This window comes from Cyphomyrmex costatus, unplaced genomic scaffold (assembly GCF_001594065.2).
Source record: "Cyphomyrmex costatus isolate MS0001 unplaced genomic scaffold, Ccosl1.0 scaffold241, whole genome shotgun sequence".
Taxonomy (NCBI): Eukaryota; Metazoa; Arthropoda; class Insecta; order Hymenoptera; family Formicidae; genus Cyphomyrmex; species Cyphomyrmex costatus.
The window spans coordinates 352493-376781 of record NW_017276489.1 but is presented as its reverse complement, the minus strand read 5'-3'; the positions used below and the strand labels follow the sequence as shown (position 1 = coordinate 376781).

The 24289-nt window shown below is 30.1% G+C and overlaps 4 protein-coding genes across 4 annotated transcripts; 2 read left to right on the top strand and 2 right to left on the bottom strand.

The window, feature by feature from the left end:
* Positions 1-100: 100 nt before the first annotated feature.
* On the bottom strand, positions 101-10512 carry LOC108774268 (formin-binding protein 4). Its single transcript, XM_018540331.1, has 13 exons — positions 10156-10512; positions 9870-10036; positions 9703-9811; positions 8328-8507; positions 8084-8252; positions 7276-8006; positions 6646-7049; positions 6429-6562; positions 4158-4300; positions 3829-4074; positions 3312-3640; positions 2687-3007; positions 101-375 (listed from the first exon to the last, which is right to left on the bottom strand). Exons 1-13 carry the CDS (start codon positions 10229-10231, stop codon positions 283-285), a joined length of 3102 nt encoding a protein of 1033 aa, XP_018395833.1. The 5' UTR covers positions 10232-10512; the 3' UTR covers positions 101-282.
* Positions 10513-10660: 148 nt separating this feature from the next.
* Positions 10661-14363, top strand: fidipidine (coiled-coil domain-containing protein 93). The gene is made up of 12 exons (XM_018540362.1): positions 10661-10839; positions 10923-11036; positions 11102-11196; positions 11857-12127; positions 12222-12407; positions 12507-12557; positions 12842-12946; positions 13027-13244; positions 13366-13682; positions 13784-13904; positions 13990-14074; positions 14186-14363. Exons 1-12 carry the CDS (start codon positions 10789-10791, stop codon positions 14345-14347), a joined length of 1776 nt encoding a protein of 591 aa, XP_018395864.1. The 5' UTR covers positions 10661-10788; the 3' UTR covers positions 14348-14363.
* A 1429-nt stretch (positions 14364-15792) lies between these two features.
* Ada (adenosine deaminase-like protein) lies at positions 15793-18053 on the top strand. The gene is made up of 7 exons (XM_018540376.1): positions 15793-16116; positions 16603-16736; positions 16830-17021; positions 17152-17389; positions 17485-17620; positions 17713-17813; positions 17877-18053. Exons 1-7 carry the CDS (start codon positions 16078-16080, stop codon positions 18051-18053), a joined length of 1017 nt encoding a protein of 338 aa, XP_018395878.1. The 5' UTR covers positions 15793-16077.
* Positions 18054-19015: 962 nt separating this feature from the next.
* LOC108774244 (uncharacterized) lies at positions 19016-21232 on the bottom strand. The gene is made up of 3 exons (XM_018540307.1): positions 21135-21232; positions 19418-20849; positions 19016-19252 (listed from the first exon to the last, which is right to left on the bottom strand). Exons 1-3 carry the CDS (start codon positions 21230-21232, stop codon positions 19016-19018), a joined length of 1767 nt encoding a protein of 588 aa, XP_018395809.1.
* Between the last annotated feature and the right edge of the window lie 3057 nt (positions 21233-24289).

The following is a 24289-nucleotide window of genomic DNA, read 5'->3' as shown; positions in this document are numbered from 1 at the left end:
AAAAATTATCACAAAATTCTCACAATAAATCGTCGCAATAAAGACAGATAGTCGCACAAGAGATAAGTACTATATTCAAAAATACGAATATTGCTGCGAGACTCGTACAATACGTAAATACATACGTATCAGATTATAGATAAAAGCTTAAAATAGTTCACAATAGAAGAAATATTTAACAACTCATATGTACAATGAAATCTGAAGATATTAATAACACAGTCTATGTAACCACTTCTCATATTGTAATTAACTATTTTATGCAAATAGCTTTCTCTCTATTTATACAGTGTCTTCTAGATTCTTTTGTACCCTTTGCCACTTCGCCACCATGCTCGACATCTCCTTGTGTTTTTTGCTGTTGCTAAGCCTCGCCTAAAAGTATAAGTTTTGAATATTTGACTTATCGATATATGTTAACTTATTTGACTTTTTTAATTCCATTGAAATATATGTACTTAGAAGAATTTCTAAACAAAATTTGTTTTAAAAAGATCTTTTTTATATATAAATAAATAGAGTATACAACCTTCATTTGCAAAAATTATTACATATATTTAATCTAACATAATATAAAAAATTAGCATGTGTAAAATTTGCTTTTTCTATATATAATAATATAAAAATGCAAATAGGGCGTAGAGCCAATTTTATCTAACACATTAATTTAATTCATATGATGATACAATAAAACAAAATCAAACAAGTTTCGACATCAATCGTGTCATTTTCAATGATACAGCAATATATCTACATAAAAGTTAAACTGTCGTTACATAAATTCATAATACTAAAATTCGAGAATCTGTATATAAACTTAGACTTCATATCTGTTATTCCATCTTTGATCCTAATAAAAATATAAATTTTAACATTGTTTAAAAATTCAAAAACTAAAAGTCATATTCACCTAGTCACAAATTATTAAAATCTAATACAAATATAAAAGTCATATATACCTTGTCAAAAATAAAAATCAAAATAAATCCATATGTAAAAGTCATTCTGCGTCAATTTAATGTAAAACATGTAAGGTTTAAAACGGATAAGATACCTTGCAACTATCAAGCACACGTATCAATGTTAAAGAAGATAATGTCGTTGGAAAAGAAAGTCAAAAGATATAATAATAAAATAAATATAAACAAGGAAAGATAAATTTAAGACGAAGATAAAGAATGTATCATATTATTATACATTTCTGGCAATAACTCTGTGTCATTTTGTCTGTTTATACCATGTGTCTGTTTTTTAATGTGTACCATTTCAGATATCAATCTCTTTTTGTACGAAGGTTCGATATCTAAAATTTCGACATTATCCCATTTAAAATTATGATTTAACTTTAATCTATGTTCCGTAATAACAGAAGGAGATTTAGATACTTTATTAATATCCGACACATGTTCTTTTAATCTCGTTTTTAGTTGTCTTTTAGTTTGCCCGACATAACTAGCATCACAATTGTCACAGGATATCTTATATACCACATTTTGGTTACTTTTATATTCTAAATTATCTTTGCCTCTTTTGATGTAACTTTTCAGTGTGTTCGGAATAGTATATGCTAATTTGCACTGAAACATATTGGCTATCGGTTTGAACTTTTCAGATATATTATTAACATAAGGAACTGTAAAAAATTTTTTTGGAGTATTATTTTTATTAGAAATATTATTCATATGGAATTTTATTCTATTATGAATCGAAGAAAAAATGAAATATAGAGGATATCCATTTTGTAAAAATATATTAATAGCTTCTATTAAATTATTATGCTGAAACCTTGGATGACACAATTTTAATATTTTATCGATAACACTGTATATAACACCTCTTTTGTGACACATAGGATGATGAGAATGGAAGTTAAGAAATCTTCCAGAAAAAGTGGCTTTACGATAGCAGTCAAAAATCAAACTATTCTCTTTTACAATAATCTTCGTGTCTAAAAAACTTATCTCTCCTTCATTGCCCACTTCTATAGTGAATTTTAATCTGTTATGTAAAGAATTAAAAATATCTAAAGTATCATTGATGCTCTCAGTTGGAACCACCAAAATAATATCATCAACGTAACGGTAATAAAACAACGGATGGAATGGTAATAATCCAATTGCCACTTCCTCAAAATCCTGCATAACAATATTAGCTACGACAGGCGATAGTGGAGATCCCATAGGTGCACCATATATTTGTTTATAATATTTATCGTTAAACATGAAGAAAGTAGAATTAAGAATTAATTTAAAAGCAATAATAAATTCTTCGAGTGGAATTTTCGTTTTTTTCGATATTAGATCCCATCTTCTGACAATGCTATCAGTTGCCAAATCTAAAGGTATATTAGTAAAAAGGGAAACAACATCAAGTGAAACCAATGAAGAATTAGCATCAAGTTTAACATTTTTTATTTTATTAATCAAATCACTACTATTTTTTATAAAACTTGGTGCTTGACCTATGGAACCATTAATAATATTGTGTAAAAATAATGACAAATAATATAACGGACTATTAATCGAAGAAACAATAATTCTCATAGGATAATTAACTTTATGAATCTTAGTCATCCCATATGCCCTTGGGACATTTTTTTTTTTTTTTTTTTCTATATATTTTTCTAATATTTTTACTACTTTTATGCCAGGAAAATGGTACCAAGAGAAATAAATAGAAACGTTACCTTTTTTTTCTTCCGTTCCTTCATCGTTATATCGCCTGGCACAGTTTCCAGTTCCACTTCCGGTTTCGCTTCTTCGGTCGAGATAGATACTTGCTCCGTTATCGTGGTAGCGATATCCTGAGGTTGTCCTGTTCGTTCTGTTTCCGTCTTCTCAATACGCGCAATATCATTGTAAAAGGAATCAAGCGCAGATCCTAAAGATTCCTTCGAGGCCTTGACTGGCGGTTTGGCGATGATTTTGTTGTTCGTATAAATCGGCGCATATCCCACCATGAACTGAATCGCACTCTGTCCACTATGTTTATTCGCAACTGCGATTGTCTGTTAACAAATAAATACATTTATACATACTTGCATAAAACTCTTTTACATATATGCATGTTTATATAAACATTCTATAATCGTTTTTGTTTTTTTATATTTATTATATGTTTATGTGTTTATCACATTCCTATTATATAAGAAAATATTTAATGGTATATTTACCAATGCATTTTTTCTACATACTTATATTTGTTACATGCGAGATATGTAATATTGTATCTCTTGTTTCTTTTGTAGCGTTTTTCTACAATACGTTATATGACACCTATTTATTAATATTCAAGCATAGAAGTGTACTTACATTATGCAAATGTTGATGGAAAGTTGGATAATGAACAAATGATTCCTGAAGCAAACCCGCCTGATGATTTAGGATAGGTATTGTTGGATCAGCAATCGAAGGCGCGTAAATCGCATTACTAGATTGAGATGCTGTATTGTATATTATTCCTTTCAAGGTAGCAGCTTCGTAAGATGTCTCCGGCAAGTCCACTCCAGGTGGCAGAGGTTCCATATTTGTATGATTCAAAGATATTGAAGTTTGAGATGATACAGCTACCTGTGGATGCGCGTAGGATAAAGATTCTAAGGTAGGATTCATCACCTGTGCATCCGTAGTAATTGTTCTGTCTGTAAACAAAAAACAACAAATCTGTCTATTGTATTTTGCTATAATTAAATTATATTTAGGATTATATTATATGTTTATGTTATTCTCATAATTTAAAAAAAAGATTAATTGATTTGTTATAATATGCAAATACATCTATAATACAAATAATGTAAACCCTGTCGTATTAGTACTAATAATTCATTACCTTTTTCTAAACGCTTCCTCTTTTCGTCCAAAAATGTATCGTCAGACTTGTCCCTTTTTCTCTTGTCCTTCTTCAGATCTTCCGCGAATATTCTCGGAGGCGGTGGTGGACTTGGATTAGATATTTGTGGTGGAGATGGTGCTTCCAAAATTGCAGGATGTCTATCTACAATGTTTTCTTCATCTGCTTTATTATCATCCATCTCTTCAGTTTGTTTCTCCTTAATTTTTTTGGTTTCAGATAATTCTAACATAACAATAATGATGAAGTAGATTAGTTTATATATTTTCTATTATTGTAAAAAATATCTATGTATATAAATGACATACCTGTGACTAATGATTCTTCTGATTCTGGTGGCGGAGTAGTGCATAATTCCATCTCTTCAGTACCACCGGCAATACCGGTATCAGGATAAGTCCACTGTAATGTCCCAGTGGATGTATTGTGATAGTAATACCGCTTATGTGACCTAGAAAAATCCCCCAACCAAAATGGAACACATGAGACATCAATGGTAGTGCAGTTTCCTATTATAATTCTATATGTTACATGACTCTATATTACATTCAATACACGCTTAAATAATGTTTCTGTGGCGAAACATTCGTCGCGGTGTACTCGCATCACCGATTTCTTAAACGAAAGCAAAAATTAATAGAACATAATCTAGTAATCACTCCTACCTGCAATGTCGTATCTCGCTTTTACTCGACGAAGGCCTTTCGTTACAGGAGAGATGGGAGGATGTAATTATGTAATTATCAGAGTATATTCTCTCACAGAAAACATTAATGAGAGATTACAGCAAAGTGAAGGAGAAGTGAGGTATCATGACTGAAGTGCAGGGAAAATAATGATGAAAATTAAATCCTAATATCTGGTTTATTTGCGATTAGCATTATTCCAAGGATTACCAGATATTGATAAATATAATAGATAGGATAATACTTACATTGTTAATCGTTGTTTGTTATCGAATAAATTAACGGATAAAATTATAATGCCAGATTAATTTCTCGTACACTTTGAAACGTGTGTGCAAAGATGATATAGTTTCTTTTCATTTCACATTTTATTTAAAAAATGAATATATCTGACAAGATAAATATATTTTATAAAACTATACAATATTTGCTTGTTTTGTTAAATAATGCAAAATTAATCTTTATATGCTTACAAATATAAAAAAATTTTTTCAATTAATAATTCTTTTTAAGTCACAATGAAAAAATGTTCTCTTATTTTAAAGGGTAATTATGTCACTGTCAATATAATATAAAATGTTCTGTTAAATATAATTAAGAAAAATTTTGTATTTGGTTGAAGCGAATCTTAGTGCTTAAATATTTACATATTTCTTGTGTAAATTTATATACATTCGGATTCTGAATATCGTGTGCATCGAAATATCTTTTTCGATCTTAAAACGATTCATGAGCAGAATCAGAATAGTAATATATTAAAAAATAATATATTACTTATTAAATTATATAAGTAATTTAATAATTTTTTGTGCTAATAAGCATCTTTTACAAAAATATTAATCGTCATACGTTAATGGAGATTCGGTTAAATGTCTTTATAATCATACACTATAAAGCGATACATTTTTGCTATGTAGCATTAATACATTATTATACTAAACGTGAATTAATAATCCTGTTGCGATCAAAGAATGAGAGTTCTTTCACTTTTTTGTGTTTCTTCTTGTCTTCATTTTAATAAATGTTACTTTAACCTTGCACTTCTCTCAAACTATTCATAGCACAAATATCTTAATTCAAGTAACATTTGTTACTCGATTATCGCTTTTACTATCGTAGCATTTATGTTAAAAATATGTATCACTCAACACGTATTAATTATCACATTAACAGTATCACAAAACCAAAGGCTTGATTTAGCACTAAGAAGATATGTTACACTTCGAGACCGTAATTTTTACGAGCTTTGCACCTTCACTTAAGCTAAAACAACTATTGCGTATGGAATAATAAAATGTATCATTGCTGTCATTGTTCTAAATTAAAAGAAAATGTATCTACTGAATATTAAGATCATTGTATATAATCATTGGTATATAATGCAACATTGATCATTTATGAATTACTATTACTTTAATATTATTAATTATTATAATATTTATGACTTATTTTAGCTTGAGTTAATTTATATAAAATATTTATAAATTATATAAAAGTAATAAATACAAAAATATATTTAAATATAGATTAGAACTTGTAAAACATAAGAAGCTAGTTTATATTAGTATACATACTATAAAAAGAGTCATAAATATTAAACTGCTCAAAATGTGTTTTTTAATTAGTATACTAAACCTATTAATTAACTAATTTGCACCTATACAAATTTTTACTAAAAATAAATTAACTTTTCAATGATGGATGAAATCATAGCAGTAGCAGTACATGACAATTGTATATGTGAGAATTTGTATAAATATATAAAAACATAGATATAAATATATTCATTGTATAAATTAATGATACATTTAAAGCCATTAAACATAGATATTCCTCTTTATGAGGTACCTATATTTATATCAAAAAATACAAATTGCATATGGAATACCATACCTATCCCATTGACATAGCCAACCAGCTGGTGCCGCATCTTGTTCTAGTCTTTCCAATTCATGATTTGTATCAGTTAACCATTTTTGAAAATAACTATCCTCTAAGCTGCTTGCCGTCCATGCAGTAGATAATGTCTGTAATAAATACAGTAATTTATATTAATAAAATTCATATTAATTGTTAAATGCTTCAAAAATATGTAAAAATAAGCACTAACTTGTAGTTGAATTTGCATTGTTTGAACAGCAGAAACAGTCTCTCTTCCTTCGGAAAGAAACTTCAATTTCTCCGTTATAATCTGAGATAAATTATTAAGCTCTTCGTTGGCCTTTTCCCCCTCAATATTCGATATTGTTTTATGTTCTGTAGGTACTTCCAAGTCACACAATTCGTCTTTTGAATTAATCTTTTCTTCAGTCTTAATACTAATGCACTGTTCTTCCTTATGTGCTTCGTCACATTCCCTTTGATTTTCTGCACAAAACTGATTGTTGATACCCGCGTCATCCTCGGTATTGCGTGAAGTAGTTTCATTACTTATAAAATCGCTACTGTTATCATCTCGAATTGTATTTTCCTGATATGTATTATTACTTTGTTTAACTTTTTTTGTAGATGTAACTGAAATTATAGGGAAAATTATTTATTTACATAAATATAATTTTAACGTAATTTTTATTATATGTATATAATCACTGGAATAAGATTAGATAAGAACATAATGAATATAATTGCTATTGCATAAGTATTGGAGACGCGGTAGTGTCTCCGGCCATGTTCAAAAAACTACTAGTTAATTTAAATTTAAAAAATTAATAATAATATATATTGATACTAATGGATATACCATCAAATGCTATCCGCTTCTTTCTTTGAAAAGCTTTGCCGCACACTTGCATATCTTCCAAAAATATATTTGTTTTAGATTTATCTTCATCCAGCTTTGATTCCTTCTCCTCTATTCTTTCATTATCATTCTTTGTCTCTTGATTATCTTCATTAACGTCACTACACTGATCGGAAGCTTGTACATTGCCAGAATTTTTTGCGGGAACATCATGGATATTTTTTAACGAGTTCGTTGCATTTATGTATTCTTCATTCTGCGCAATTGGAAACAAAGGCTTTATCTCTTGTTTGAGTTTAACTTCCTCTTCTCCATCTGAATCATCTCCATAACCAGGTACTAAGGATACATTAAGACCTTTCGGAATTGTATTATGTATATTAATATCTTTCTTATTTTTATTTTCCATGAGAGACTCTTTTTCGCCTTGAACTACACTAGTCTTGTTATCATATTTAGTTATTTCACGCTCGTCGAGTTGTTCACGATGATTTGTAGAATTTGATACATCAGTTGAATCAGATTTATACGAATGAAACAAGTTTTTAATAGGGGATTGTATTTCTGTTGGACAGAAAACAGGTCCAATTTCGCCGCTTTTTACGTATGATGTTGAATTGGACTTTCCAGACTCAGATAAAGACGGTGAGATCTTATTTTCATCTGAGGAATTATTCTCATCTTCCGAATCACTTCCATCGCTGCCAAAAGATGTTATCATTTCTATCCGTCTATAAAATTGAAATATATTTTTTAATTATGTCAAAATAATATAAATCTATTTGAAATATAATTTTTGTATATATACCCATCTTCTGGACAATCGTCGTCCTTCGTTGGAGAATCATTGTTGATTTCTGGTGTGCTTTCTGAATTACATTTTTTAGAAGTTTCATTGTGCAAGAATCTGTTGCGATTCCTTGCTACTACTTCTTGTGGTATCATGCCTTCCGGTATATTTGTTTGGGACTGCCGATCTGCAAAGATACTCATAGATATAGTTCCTTTCTAAAACACACTAGAAATAGAAGAGTTTATAAAATAACAATTACATTCAATAGACGAAAAGTTGACCCAGTGTGATCCCTGGATGGGATGTTTTGCTCTGGGTCTTGCTTCTGATTGTTTTTGTAATAAGCGTAATTCTTCTGGCATGTCCCATGTTACCTCATTAGTTTCGATATGCCAATAATAAGGATAACCAGTAGATTCGTCATAGCATTCTTGCCATACTGAAATATAGATGTTCGAATAATGTTTGTAATATACAGGATGAGGCATTTAAAACAGGTCACCTGAATAATTTGCTTGTTTTTAACAACAGAAGGAAAAGTATCAAACAAAAGTTACTTGGTTTATTAGTTACTAGGGGCACATAATGTGATGTTAATAATTGTGTTGTAGGTGGAGGCGTAAAGGTATAGGCAAAGGTCAAATCTGTTTTTTTAAGTGGAATGTTTTTTTCTTTACATTCTGATAAAGCATTTTAAAATGAATACAGTAACCTATAATTGAAGGTCATTCAAGTTTACGCAAGGTCAATAATGGAAAATAATTGAATGAAAAATAAATTGTTTCAAGGCACTCTTTGAATAATTTCGTGTCTTCTCTGCTTGTTGGTATACCGCTAATCGTTCAAGTGTATCACGGTATGTAAATAAACATTGAATCGCACATAGCATTGTCCATATTTACTAATCAGTTTGAATTTATCTATCGATCGAAATGCGTGTCTTACAAAAACGGAAAAAGTCGATATGATTTTTATCTATAGTGATCTATATATTTTGCAAGACACGCACTTTAATCGATAGATAAATTCAAACTAATCAGTAAACATGGATAATGCTATATGCGATTCAATGTTTATTTACATACCATGATAGACTTGAACGATTAGCGGTATACTAACAAGCAGAGAAGACACGAAATTATTTGAAGAGTGTCTTGAAACAATTTATTTTTCATTCTATCATTATCCATTAATGAATGCCTTGGGTAACCTTGAATGACCTTTAATTATAGGTCACTGTATTCATCTTAAAATTTACTATCAGAATGTAAATAGAAAAACATCATTTGATTTTAAAAAAATCGATTTAACCCTTGCCTATTCTTTTTCGCCTCCATCTACAAAACAATTATTGACATCACATTATGTATCCCTCAAAATCAAGCAACTTTTTTTGTTTGACACTTTTCTTTCTATTATTAAAAACAAGCGAGTTATTCAGGGTACCTATCATGTATGAATTATTCTGTTTTTCCTTCAAAAAACACAATAGAAATCTAAGGAATAATTGAACAATTCTGATTGGAATCGATTCTGACTTTGTTCTATGATAGATACCCAAGTGACCTGTTTTAAATGCCTCCCCTATGTGTACATATATATTTTATTATATTATTTTTATTTAAAATCTTTACATGTTCGTTGATTTGTATGTCGTGCAGATCGTGGAACTGTTTTAATAGCTAAACTTTGTTCATTAGCAATGTTCGGTATAGGTTGCTCTGGAGCAATAAATTGAATTTCCTACAAGAAACATGTATAAATATGATTTCTTTATATAAAAACGCATTATTAGTTATACCTTGAAGAAATCGTTGACTTGATCATCCAATTTCTGTGTATCTTTTTTGGAATCTTCTGTGTCACTGTCAGAGTTGTACTGACATAACATATTAGCCAATGGGTTATTGGCTTCATTTTGCACAGGTTGATGTAAGTCAATATTACTTACATTTGACTTACATTTGCCTATAATAATACAAATAAAACAAATACGTGATTGCACAATTGTAATAATTCTCAATGCATTAATGCTCCAATTAAAATTGTTAACATAATCAGTGCACCAACTAGAAATTGATATTTACTCTGCGAGTGCTCGCCGTGATAACTGCCTTGCGGCTTGTTGAACGTCAGGACCGGTCTCCTTTGGCGTCTCTTCATAATATAAAAAATAGCGATGTGACAAAATGTGACTGCGACACACGATCCGTAAGAAATTTGCAGTACACAATGTGCGCTGATCAACCTCTGTCCTTACTCATACACGTCTCCACGTAGAGCCATACACGTGCACGTATCATTTATGTAAAATAAGTAATGACGATGCGTTTCCCCGTACACAATAAAATAACTGAAAACAACTATCATACAAACTTTCAAAAACAACGATTTTGCCAGATATTGCTTAAGCTTGAAACTAACCTATAACATTCAAGCTCTCTATTGCCCTCTGTATACTGTATAGTGTATTTTAGACAAGTGACCGAAGGGACGGAAATGGATGAAAATTCGATTAATTCACAACTTTCAGATGTCAAGGCAGGGCGCAGCACCGACTTCCGGTTTCTTGCTGTCGAATGATAAGTTGAGAACTAAATTGACAGCAGTTAAGGGGTTAGAAACTTTTACATAGTTTCAACAAATTAATACATTCTCTTTTTAATTTTAATCCTAAATATATTGAAATAAATAACGTACTATTTCTGAAAAAGCACAATATGCTGAACGATATGCCAAAAAGATTATTAAGAAGTTCTGAAAGTACAGAGGTAAAATATTTCAAGACATTTAATTATCAGCAATGATAGTTAAAAAATTAATCTTTTTTAAATGTTTTATGTTATGTCCTTAGGTCGATGTACGTGAAGATGAGGAACAAACCACTAAATTTCAAGAAATTATTGATTTACTTGTCGCTGCAGGTTACTTTAGAGCACGAATAAAAGGTTTATCAAATTTTGATAAGGTTTGTAATCTTATTTTATTTTTATTAAATTTATGTGTAATTTAAAAAATAATTTATTTGATTAGGTTGTCGGTGGTATGACCTGGTGCATAGAATCATGCAATTTTGATGTAGATGTAGATTTACTTTTTCAAGAGAATCTTACAATTGGTCAAAAAATGTATGTATTATACATCATGTTACACTTGGAAATATAGAGTTTATTTATGTATTAATTTTCTTTTATATATAATATGTTATAACAAATTTGTTATTTTTAAATTCTCTTAGCCAAAAAATATCTTCAATAATAACTTTAATCAAATATAATAAATAATATTCGACTCCTTATAATTCAAAATCAAAAAACAAAAACAAATTTAAATTTAGCTATATAGGAGTCAATGCAGTAAGTGATGCGTATTGTTGTAAAATAATTTACTAAAACATGATGTAATAAGTTCCCACGATGTTTAATATTTCCATGATGAAATGTGAATACATCGCTGTTTAACAATTCTGGACGTTTCGGCTATATATTTTAGCCATCTTCAGCAAATATTGCTATTAAAAAATCTTCTTGTGACCACATGGAAGCACAACTCTTATTGTTAGCCAATTGTGCTTCCATGTGGTCACAAGAAGATTTTTTATATCAATATTTGCTGAAGTTATATCAATATTGGCTAAAATAAAAATTAGTAAATTATTTTACAACAACAATACGCATCACTTACCACGTTGACTCCTATATATATATATATATAGATAGCCAAATTTAAATTTGTTTTTGTTTTTTAATAACTTTAATGTATAATTGTGTAAAATATGTATATTGCAGTTCCTTGACAGAGAAAATTGTAATTATGCTCCCCAAAATGAACTGTCCATATCGAATAGAACCACATCAGATACAAGGTCTAGACTGTATTCATATATTCCCAGTTATTCAGTGGCTAGTAAAGCGTTCTATGGAAATGCGACAGGAAATGGCAGATTTTGTGAGAGCTTTTGCATTGAATCAATTTCATAAAAAACATACTTTTAGTGAAGATTCCGAGATTGGAGCAACAGCTAATGACAACATTATTAAAAATTTACGTTCAGTTAAGGTATATATTATTATTTATAGACACTTGTAAAAACATACATGCAAATTTCTAGTTAATATGCACTGTTTTTTAATATTTCTTTAATATATACTAGAAAGCTTATGAACCACGGCGTTTATTTAAACAAAAAGAGGATTTCATAAAAGATGAATCAAATAGGTTTATTGGTACAGTATTAGAATATGAAGCACCATTTGAGGCTGTTAAAAATACAACAACAATAACGGAATCTAAAAGCAATGATTCAAAGAATGAGTCAAGTAATGAAAAAAATGAAAAGGTAATTATTTATTATAAAATGCATCATTTTTAATTCATTTGTTTGAAATATTTATTGATGTAGTAGAAAAATGCATGCAATGTAATTTATATGTTTTAGAACACTACAGAACAGATTGCCGCTGCTCTATCAATCATAGAAGAAAATTCGGTATGTAGATTTTAAAACATGTTACATGTTAAGAGAGAAAGGGTGCTTTCAAAGCTGTTTAAAATATACTTTTCTATCAAAGACAGTTTATAATTGAGTTTTTTTATTAAAGACAGTATATTTGTACTTTTTATTTGTAATGCTTCAAAAAAATTTATTCAAAGTTTAATGAAACATTATTTGAATCATACTCATTAAGAAACATTAAAAAACTATCCTCTTTTTCTAAAAAGTCAATTATAAATTATATTTTATAGTATTATAACTATTAATTTTTAATACAGATGCGTTTAAATGTAAGTACACTTGGAAATATTGTTGGTATACAAGCGCAAGAAATTGCTAAAGTGGCAGAAAAATATGCAACCATGGCTACTTCTAAAATAGAGGTAAAAAAATTTAAATATAGAATATTTTACACAATATAATTAAAGCATGTTTTACAATATAATATTTTTTATTAATATAGGAGGGTGATGCAACAGATTCGTCGCGCGCTCTAATTGCATTACAGAAACAAAAAACAACATTACAATCTAGAGTACGCAAGTTAACGAAAGAGAGAGATAGTTTATCTGATAAACTTACTGAAATAGTAGAAAAGGTGAAAGAATATCGTGCAAGAAGAGAAACCATTGAACGCTCGTTTAAAAAAATTCACGAAATTGGAATTAATGACAATGATAGGTATTTAGTAGAAATTATAGCCTGATTATAAATAAGACATACATTAATTTTTTTATTGATATTAATAACTTTTTTTCGTATTTACTTAAATATGAAATAAGTATTTTTATTCAATTTTCAGTACTTTCAAACAATTAGAGGAACTTCTATCTGTACATGAAGGATTAAAAGAACAAGAACATAATTTTCGAGAACAATGTAAGTCTGACTTGAATATTCTTCGAGATATGTTACAAGAGATTGAAAACGGTGCTCCGATGGAAGAGGAAGATCGTGTTAAAGAATATGAAGAGCAAAAGGAAATTATAACACGAGGGCGATTGCAATTGGCTAAAAAGAATAGAATTATTGCATCTTTAACGAGACAATTGGACGATGTTCCAGGACGTTCTGAATTAACACAGTATCAACGACGTTTTATGGAACTTTATAATCAAGGTTAACTGGATTAATTTTTATTTACAGACAAAAACAATTTTGTAATTTAAAAGTGTTTACATTGTAATTCGCAAAATTTAAATTAAAAAAGCATATTACAGTTTCAGCTAAGCATAAAGAAACTAAACAATATTATACGTTATACAACACCCTCGATGATACAAAATTATATATAAGTAAGGAATTGTCGTTGCTAAATTCTATTCAAGATAACTATAATGAGTACGTGCTATAAATATTACTTATGTATTTTAAAATATTTGGAATCTTAACACACATACATGTAATTTAATATATTTTATAACAGAGCTATGTCATCAACAAGTGGCAAGGAACAGTTCCTCAAACAATTTGAAACAATTGTTGCAGGCGTGAAACGCAACAAAGCGATGGTAAGATGAAAAAATAAATTTTCTTTTACTTTATTTCCATTATATTCAATGATAAATTAAATTAATACTGCTGAATCAAACATCAATTTTAAATAACAATTTTTTATTTAGGTGGAGAAACGATGCACCGACGAAAAAGGAAGGCGAGATACGCTTAGTCGACAACTCGTCACTCTTGTAGAACAGCAACGCAAATATGTTACGGCAGTTAGACAGCTTACTATTGAATGTCGAAAAAATGAAGCTTTATTAGCTCAACTTCGTGGTCCATAAATTTCTCTTCGCAAATGAAAACTAGAAAAATAATTACTTGTGATATGAAATTATGATAAACTACTGTTAAATAAAAACATGGTTTGAACGTTGACGAACTACTGTTAAATAATTTTGTCTAATAGCTTTAGCTGTTGATCCTTTCGTTATGTATACGCAATAAATATTATAATGAAAATTAATATGAGAGATGCCAGAAATATTTCTAAAAATAATCGAAACAAAAAGGGCAATAAGAATCAGTGTGTGGTTTTTTAATGCGCTAAAATTTCTTTATGTATTATATAACATGTAGAGACATGGCAGTTTAAGAATTTCTCAATGCTATACATGTAAATATATCTTGTAATAATATTTGATATGGAACATACACTTTTAATATACGCATATGTACATATATAACGTTAATTACTTATTCAATAAATATATGTTAAATATGATTATATATAAACTGTTACAATATATATACAGTGTTATAACATGCAAATATTTGTGTAACATACAAAATAAATTATTTCATTATTTCAGTATTTTATTAATCAATTCAATATTTTCTTTAAAAGACAAGACAAAAATTTTCATACAAAGCGTCATAGTCATGCGTAATATTATATAAAAAAAAATTGTTTTAATGCGTACAAATGAAAAAAAAAATTATTTTTCCTTCAATATATACTACTTGACTCTAATACACTACATTCTCTTATCATGTTTGCAAAACTCATCAATCATAAGCTATCAGCAGAACTTCCTTCATGGCTATCAGATTATACGTATAATATAATAGTATATTGGATATATACTATAATAATAGTAAAATTAAAATATATAAAAAGTTTATTTACTGCAATATTTAACTCTTGTAAAATATGGATCTGATAGTTCTGATACTATATATATTGATGATTTGTTAAAAGTTAACTGGATGTGATCAAATTATTGTCGTGATATTGGAGATCAATATAAATCTCCGAAATTATTCCCTTTACAGGATTAAAATAGACGCAAAATTGAGAAATGCTGCAATAAATGAACTTTATACTAAAATCGAAAAAATTTAGAAACCCATCATATTGGTATATTTATATATAGAAACTTTGTTAAAATATAAAATATACACGCTGTTCTATAATTTAATATTTTTTCAGATTTTAAAAAATTTTCCAATTTTTAAATATTATATTTTAATATATTTTATATATATAATTATATTATACAAGTATAATGTATTATCCAATTACGTGCGCGGATTAGTCAGATTTACCTAATAGGTAAACTTACCGAAAGATGAAACAATCGGCCCTAAATGTGTTATCCGCCGGAAATATCTGTGGCTGCATAGTTCTGTGTATATACTTTGTGTATATGGTGGCGCCAGTAACAGGTAAACATTAGAGTTACTATAAACATCCTCTGATCTATCAAAACAATTCATTAACGTAACAGTCACGTTAATACTCTGTACTTACAACGTGTGAATATTTGTTTTATAGAACATTATTAATGATCATTTTATAAAGTTAAGATATATTGTGTAAGAGCTGGGCCGAGAAAAAATGTCGGACGCTCGAACGCGATGCCGGGTTCGATTCGAATCGAGGCCTTGTAGTAGTAGTTCGTGTTAGCAAGCCGCGCAAGCCATCGTCTTGCCGCGGAGCCACACAGCCGGCGGGAGGATCTAGTTTATTTTTTACAATTTTATATATAATAAAAAGTTAAAATATTACAAAATGGATATACAAGAGTTTTGCCGAAAGTTACCCAAAGTGGTATGTTTTAAATCGAATCTAAAGGCCTCCCTACACGGTCAATAATACTGAGTCAGTAATACTGATCAGTATTATTGACAGTAGCGTTAGTTTTTACAACCTTATACGATCAGTATTATTGACAATATAATTCTTCAGTTTGATATGGTTTGACGTATTATCTATGGCAACATGGATCTTAAGGAAAAAGTATGTATTCAAATCCAAATCATTGTTAGTAATGTTAGTATTCTACGTCAATCCATCAATATTAATTATTAATACATGATCAATAATAGGACGAATGTTTTAATTCATCGATTGATCGATCGAAGAATTAAGAAACTCTCCCATACTGTCAGTATTCGTTAATACTGACAGTATTATGGACCGTGTATAGAGGTCTTAAGAATGATGCTTATTGTAACAAATGAGTACTTTTATTTTATACCTCATAATATTATACATTTTAAAATATACTAAATAATTTTTTTTATTACTTATCAGGAACTTCATGCACATTTAAATGGTTCATTAAGCGTAAATACGTTGCAAAAATTATGTAAAATGCAACGCTCAGACACTACTTGTGATGAAACTTTTGTGGATCTGGATACTACCAATTTCTCGTCTTTAAGCGAGTACATAGGCTTTTTTTTACTTACCTATAAAATATAGAGATAAAGTAATAAATTGTTTAATAAAAAATGTGCTATATGTTATTAATTTTTTAGATGTTTTAAAATGTTTGACATAGCTCATGCACTAACAATTACACCACAGGCTGTATTTGTTGCTGCTTGTGATGTGATAAAAGAATTTCATGAGGATAACGTGATTTATTTAGAATTGAGAAGTACCCCTCGTGCTATAAAGGATGTAATGACAAAAACAGAATATCTTCAAGCTATAATAAAAGCTATTGAGTAAGTAACTTGGTAATGTCTATGTATATTGTATAGTATAGCAGATTCTTGTTTAAATGTATATATATATGTGGCACATTTTTTTATTTTTTCTTAAAATAATTAGTATTATTACACCTTATATATATAGAGCGTCAAAATCTGATTTTCCACAAATTCTTGTAAAACTACTAGTATCAATTAATCGAAAACAAGGTTACGAATCTGCAGAAGAAAACATAAACCTTGCCATACAGTTCATGGAAAAATATCCAGAATATGTTGTGGGTATTGATCTTAGTGGTGATCCAACAGCGGGTGATTCATTTTTAGAATTATTAGAAACTTGTAGGAAAGTAGGCCTTAGAATTACAGCTCATTGTGCAGAGGTAAATTATCTTCCAAATAAAATCAATTATTTTTTTATATAATAGATAAATAGTACACACACACACACACAAATATATATATAATACATATGCAGGTACCAAATAAAATGGAAACAAATGATATATTACAATTCAAACCTGATCGTTTGGGACATTGTACTTGCATTCATCCTAATTTGCAAGGTTCTCAGCAATTATTTGATACACTTTTGGAATCCAAAATTCCTGTTGGTAAGAAATCTTTAAGAGTAATAATTCTTTTTTTCAAAAAAAATGTTGATGAATGCTAATATGCATAAACATTATTTTTTCTTTTAATCTAGAATTATGCTTAACATCCAACATTAAATGTAAAACAGTGTCATCTTATATGTATCATCAATTTAAATATCTGTACAAAGCTGGACATCCCATAACTATTGGAGTAAGTATAAAAAATAGCATATATTGTTCAAAAATTAAAAAATTAAAATATAACTTTTTTTAGACTGACGATAAAGGTGTATTTAATACATGCTTGTCAAAAGAATTGGAGATATTAAGTTCTGTGTTTAATATTGGAAGACAACAGCTCAAAGAATTGTCTGCATTATCTATACAATATAGTTTTGCAAGTGTAGAGGAAAAGAAAAATTTAACAACAGTTATTGAAAATTTTGAATAACATGTACATTTCTTTCATTTTATAAGTACTATCAATATTTTTAATAATTTTTATAACTGAAAAAAATAAATATTTTGTATAAAGAAAAAAACATTCTAAATACATAAAAAAATATAAAATAATATAAAAAAAACACTTGTAACACTTGCGCTTAACGGAATACCATATTATGGTATTTTTTTTCCGTACATATGGTAACCATATGTAAAGATGCTCCTGTTTCATACATTTTACTACACAATTTCCATATTCACACAAAAACAGGAGAATTAATTTCTCCGAACAAATTATATCACACCATGTCGCTTAAACCGTAATTGTTTTTATCTTTATAACATTGTAACAACTATAAGGATCGCTGAAGAAGGGCCCATGAGTTCCGAAATATTCAATATTTTTTTATATATTTTATATTTTTTATTTTTATGTTGTATTAACATTGTAAACTAGAAATTTATTTTATAAAAAATCTTATCACTCGATTTAGACAATTTTTTCTTTGCATTTCAAAAAACGAGCGAAATTTAATTACAAATATCTTGATGTTTGACTTGATTTCTTTTAAGATTACATAATCGGCATAGAAATTTATAAATTAATGTTAAATAGCATAGTTATGCATTTTTGTAAGAATTTATATATTTTTTATTTAAGCTTATGATTAAATCAACTGACAATCTCGAAATGTTTTGTAACATTAATGATATTGCATTTTATTATAGCTACATATAATCATTTCTTTAATTATAAATGTATTATTCTGCTTTTAATATCTACGATATTTCTTTACACACATCTAACCTTATATATTCCTATTTATTTAGCCTTTTGCTATTAACTATAATTCAAAAATATCGTTATATTTTTTATATAATTTCATTTTGTATAATAGAAATATTTTTATCCTGAAGATTATTAAAGGAAGATTAATCTATATGTCATTTTACACCTTAACAAAAATTTTAAATTGTATTAGGACCGTTTGTTAGCACACGTTTGACCCTCTTGAATCTGGCTAGAGCGTTGCCAGGTTCACTCTGTAACCCACCAAAGGCCTCTTTGTATTCTTTTTCTAAACGTGGACTCAATTCCTGTGAACTTTCAATAAGAGATACCGAAGAATCTGACTGTTCTGCTGAAGGGCTCTGTTCTTTTTCGTTATTTTCATCTTTGCTGTCAACTGGCGAAAATTTTTCAAGCTGCAACAATTTTATTACTTTCTTATTTTTATACTTATTATATTAATACTTATATTTTAAGTAGTAGCTGTATGTGCAATTTGTTTTATATAATATAAATCAATTTTTAATAATATATCGCTCAGTAACGTGAATGATTTTAGTCCGCTTTCTGTTAAGCCTTACCATTCTATTGTCCGTATGAAGATACGAATTCAGTTTGGGATTCATAAATAATTCATCTTTGACAACTGCCTGAGCAGATGGTAACGGATAGCTTCTCAGTTGTCTTCTCTTTGTCTGATGCTGATCGTTATTCACCAAAAAAATTTGTCTGACACGCTCGCGTTTCTTTTTGAAAAGCTCTTTCGAAGGAACTTGCTCAGAAGACTTGTCGTAATCGGTCATGACTTGTCTTTTCAGATTTTCATTCTGCTCTGAGGTATCCAATGTACTGATCTTACTAGATCGATGTTGCCGTTTTTTATGCTGTTCTTTTTTCGAAGCTCGTTTCTTCTCACTATTATTAGAAGTGATAGCATCATCAGCAATCTCTTGTACAGATCTCTTGGCTATAGTCTGGCGCTTCTTGATTAATTCATTCTCAAAGTTCTGTCTCTCCTCATCCTCGTGCTCTTGATCATGTAACTCGTCGAATCTAGCATTGTTATTCTCGATGTCTCCTATTTGTTGCTGCGCTTCAATATCTCGTTTAATCTCCTCCTTAATCGAATCAATCTTCCGTTGAATTTCGTCTTCCACGCGTTTCTCGTATTCTGCATTTGATTCGCCTTTCTTGGACGGAGCACCTGCGCTTGCTGATTCTTCGATTTTAGAGGAACCGCTCAACTTTGAGATTGCGTCCTTTGATCCGAAATCTTTGACCATGTTGGGTGCCTCGTTAAAACTTTTCAACAATTCGGTACGAGAAACTTCGCGCGAGTAAGGATTGTTTTCTGCAATTTTTGATTCTTCTAACTTTGCTGGATTGTCTAGATTTGACCTGGATTTATCCAGCATTTCTGAAGTTTCCGCTTGGTCTCTTTTCACCCGAGCATCCTTCTGTGTTTCTCTCTTTTCGGCTTCATTTGTTAATTCTTGCACTGCAGCCATAGCTTCTACTTCTGGTAAATCGTCTTCCATTTCCTCGTAATCCTCTGAGCCGCTTAGAACACCACGCTTTGCGATGTCTTTCGTCTCGTAATCATCGTATAAACTCGATTTTTCATCCTGATCGATATACCTGTTGAAGTCGTCATTTGCGTTCCTAGGTAAACGGATGAGATTGCTTGCTTCTTCATTTTTATCATGGTCTCGTTTTGTCGCTTCTTCATTCACTTCTTTCGTTTCTTCTAAATCCCCATTCGAGTTAAAATAGCTGGATACATTGTCATGTTTAAAAGATTCTTCAGCGTTTGATGGACGAAAGTCAGTGGAGCTCATGAAATTCGCAGCTTTCTTCGAAATTTTGCGTTTTTTATCTGTATCATCTTGATATGTACCATCTTCTGCAAGATCATTATTACTTTTCTCTTCATGCTGCAAATTAATTTCTTTTGCATAGTTGGCCTCTTCTTTTAATTGTGACGTTTCAGCAACAGATATCTCCCGTTTTGTTCTAGAAACATGTAATCTTCTAAACAATGTAAAATATTAAAAAAAAAACTCATATAGTACAAAAGCTTGCATTGTAACATAACTGCAACATTTCCAATATTACTGCAATATTGTTGGAACATTGCAATTTTGCTGGAATGATCTCTGTTGTATGGAAATATATTTACATACAGAAAACAATACATAACAGATAATAATAAGAGGAAAGTGTAAAATCCTATTGATAACAAATCATACGAGACATCCGGGTGATGCAGGATCTAAAAAAATCACATACTGTCAATACCTGCGAGTATCACTGACAATTTTCGTACAACAAATTGACGACTGCAATATCTCGAGTACGACGAAAATGCAGATGTAATCGTATAAACGATTTTTCATACTGCGGCGTGAGAGTTCTCGCGGCACATCGTCAAAGTAAGCTTCTTATTATTATTATCACATTTGTGTTGAGTTGTCAAAGCAAAACGATATGAAATAGCGTACTATGAAAATAACTTAATCATATCGAACGAACGATTATTTGCGATCTCGTTATGCTATCTTCTTATGTTATAATATTATCAATGAATTTGCATGACAACTACTTTGACAGTATGTCAACTTGTGTGTGTATATTTGTGTCTTCTTCATTTGTTTTACATTTATCATAAACCATACACGCTCGCAAGCATATCGTTTGTCCTTGTTTAAGATTTAATAAACAACAAGGATGAAATTATTCCACAAGCGTTGTTAACATTAAATTTTAGAACGCGCAGCCAAAATAAATAGAAGCAACCATGTGGGTAATAGAAAAAACATGGATTGGCTCGCCGCATTTTTCGATATCTACAATTTTCGAAACTTTGAATTTCGATATTTACGATTCTCGATATCAAATATTGAGTGCTATCTTCATTATGGAGTTTTTACAATACCCGTTTATCCAATATGAATGTTAAAATCATGTTATCCTTTTCTTAATTAGTTGTGAAAAAAAGATAACGTGATCTTAGCGTTCACCGTATTTGAATAAAACGGTATTGTAAAAACTCCCAAGATTTCGCAGTCAACGGTAGGCTTGGAATGGTCGGAGCCTGGAATGATTTTCGAATGTGTCGTTTTCTCGCTCAGATGCATCGATAGTGCAGTGGATGGTTTCTTATTGCTAGGTACGTGCGTGTAATTTGCAAAATTGATTGCGTCGTCAATGAATTATAAGAACCCCAACACAGACTTTTGCATAACGCATAAAGCATGTGCATAAGGAATTTCATTGGCCCATTTTCTTATGCACGAGTCAATGGACCAATCAAATTCTTTATGTATATGTATTATGCGTTATGCAAAAGTCTGTGCACCCCGCTTAAAGGCTGCGTTCCGTTATGCACTGCAGGACTGAAAATTTATAGTTCGCGTCACGTATATTATAGATTTTCAGTACTTGCAGTGAATAAACGGAACGCAGCCATAGTTTTTAACGAATTCTGTGGCGTGGATCAAAGATTCGTCAAGCGTGCTTCGTACATATCGATATACGCCAACGCCCTCGCGACTAGTATCGCGAGAAAAAGGAACTAAACGTGTAAAATGGTAATAAACAGGAGATGGTAATAAGGGTAACGGAGAAAATAACGGAAAAAATATCATCGGAGATATGCGTCAATAAATATATATGAATCATAAATGAACATTAATTTAATTTAAGAATTTAATAACTTTCAAATATTAACACATAAAGAAAACACGCATATCGAGGTCTCGTAAATTATTTAAAGCATTTTCTGAACTTAACAAAAATCTAATATCGATCTTGTTGTATACTCAACATATGCAGAAAATATTGCGTTATTTGTTAATTGTTAGATAATTTTATACTTTATAGTTAACACTGCGTATTGTATATTTTACGCATTTTACGCAAAAAATAAATATAAAATAATTATTATTTCGATATACATGTGTGAGGTAGAAAACGTTCAATATTTTCTTTCACAAAAAGATTTTTATTAAAAAACTGGTATTTGGTAAATAAAGTTTGTTTCTTCCTCTGCGTACAGCGCGTAGTAGTTAATCGTATAGTTAATAATAGTAAATACAATTTTTAATGCAAGATAATCTAAATTTGTCAAGCGTTGCCCGGGCGCGGTCACATCAATACCTTCGAAGGGATGCGCGACGGGAAGGAAGATGGAAACAGTTAAAGATAATACAGTGACAGAGGGACATAATAAGGGATCGTCACCCTAATCCATAGCGCGGTCCTATATTCTTACAATAACGATATTACAAATTAAAATTACATCTACGACTATCTGTAGCAATGGCTGTGCCTAGCAACCATCGGCTTTTGTTACTGACTCCGAGGTGCATTTCGGTTTTCGTTGTCCACACGAACGTTCTATCCTTATTTATATCCCCGTATTGTACACGTTCGTGCGACACTTAAAAGGTGTGTAACTTACAGAAGAAAATAGAAGTCGTCGCACTATTAGCACAAGCAGCAGAAATTATCCTTAATCTAGAAAGAAATAACGCCTTACTGATTTCTCGTTAATGCTCTCGCTAAAACACCCAATTATATCTGCTACGCTATATCGTACCGTACAGCGAAGAGTCATCGAATTTCTGTATGACGCACGATAACATTACACGCAAAATTACAAATATACAAGCGATTACGCGTGATAGGTCGAGAGGCGAATAACGAAACGTTAAATAAGATGACGAGTTAAAGTTAATTAAGATGACGTCTCTTGTCGAGACGAGGGTTTTTTTTTTTTTCAATTCCGAGATACTGGTATTGCGGGCTTATTTCATCATTCATACTGTATCTATTTTGTTTCCTCTCGTATAGGTTTGTCTTTCATTATGGCAGTGGCGTTTGCTTTAAACTCAAAAAGAAAATGTACACTAGATTATTCGCGCGCGTGCGCACGCGTGCATCGTCCAAAAAAAAAAAAAAAAACCTCCAAGCGAATTGCTTGCCCCCGTAATACGGTATTTATTGTGTTCCTTATGTAGTGTACGAAATGTTGTCTCAAAGTTGTGTAAATCCGCATGTTTTGAAAACTCTTGTTAAAACTGATCTATATCGCTTTTACGTTAAATAATATTATTCATAGATATATTAATTGATCTGTATTTCAAAACCACCCTATACAACACGTCATTGTGAACGGTGCATGTAATCGCAGCATTATGCACAATTATTAAAAGACGTTAGGCTAATCTTTGATTTAATATCCCTCTTCGTTCTTTTACGAGAACGAATTATTTATTAATGCGTAACATTGCATCGGAAGTGGATAAATCCATCTAATGTGACTATGATCATTAACAAAGAACTCAAGTGTACATTAGCTCCCTAGAGATCGATGTTAACGATAAAATATTCTTCGGCATTAAACTTGTGGGGGAAACAACGAGTATTTCGTCTTTTTTTTTTTTTTTTTT

Bases quoted from the DNA above. Each gene is read 5' to 3' on its own strand.
- LOC108774244 (XM_018540307.1), bottom strand. From the start codon at position 21,232: ATGAAAAATCGTTTATACGATTACATCTGCATTTTCGTCGTACTCGAG. The intron at 20,850-21,134 runs GTATTGACAGTA...ACATGTTTCTAG, and splicing joins ATTGTCAGTGATACTCGCAG to AACAAAACGGGAGATATCTG. The intron at 19,253-19,417 runs GTAAGGCTTAAC...AAATTGTTGCAG, and splicing joins TTCATACGGACAATAGAATG to CTTGAAAAATTTTCGCCAGT.
- LOC108774268 (XM_018540331.1), bottom strand. From the start codon at position 10,231: ATGAAGAGACGCCAAAGGAGACCGGTCCTGACGTTCAACAAGCCGCAA. The intron at 8,508-9,702 runs GTAAAGATTTTA...TCTATATTTCAG, and splicing joins ACATACAAATCAACGAACAT to TATGGCAAGAATGCTATGAC. The intron at 6,563-6,645 runs GTTAGTGCTTAT...TATTTATTACAG, and splicing joins CAATGCAAATTCAACTACAA to ACATTATCTACTGCATGGAC.
- Ada (XM_018540376.1), top strand. From the start codon at position 16,078: ATGGATATACAAGAGTTTTGCCGAAAGTTACCCAAAGTG. The intron at 17,022-17,151 runs GTAAGTAACTTG...TTATATATATAG, and splicing joins GCTATAATAAAAGCTATTGA to AGCGTCAAAATCTGATTTTC. The intron at 17,390-17,484 runs GTAAATTATCTT...ATACATATGCAG, and splicing joins TTACAGCTCATTGTGCAGAG to GTACCAAATAAAATGGAAAC.
- fidipidine (XM_018540362.1), top strand. From the start codon at position 10,789: ATGCTGAACGATATGCCAAAAAGATTATTAAGAAGTTCTGAAAGTACA. The intron at 11,037-11,101 runs GTTTGTAATCTT...TTATTTGATTAG, and splicing joins GTTTATCAAATTTTGATAAG to GTTGTCGGTGGTATGACCTG. The intron at 14,075-14,185 runs GTAAGATGAAAA...TTTTTTATTTAG, and splicing joins TGAAACGCAACAAAGCGATG to GTGGAGAAACGATGCACCGA.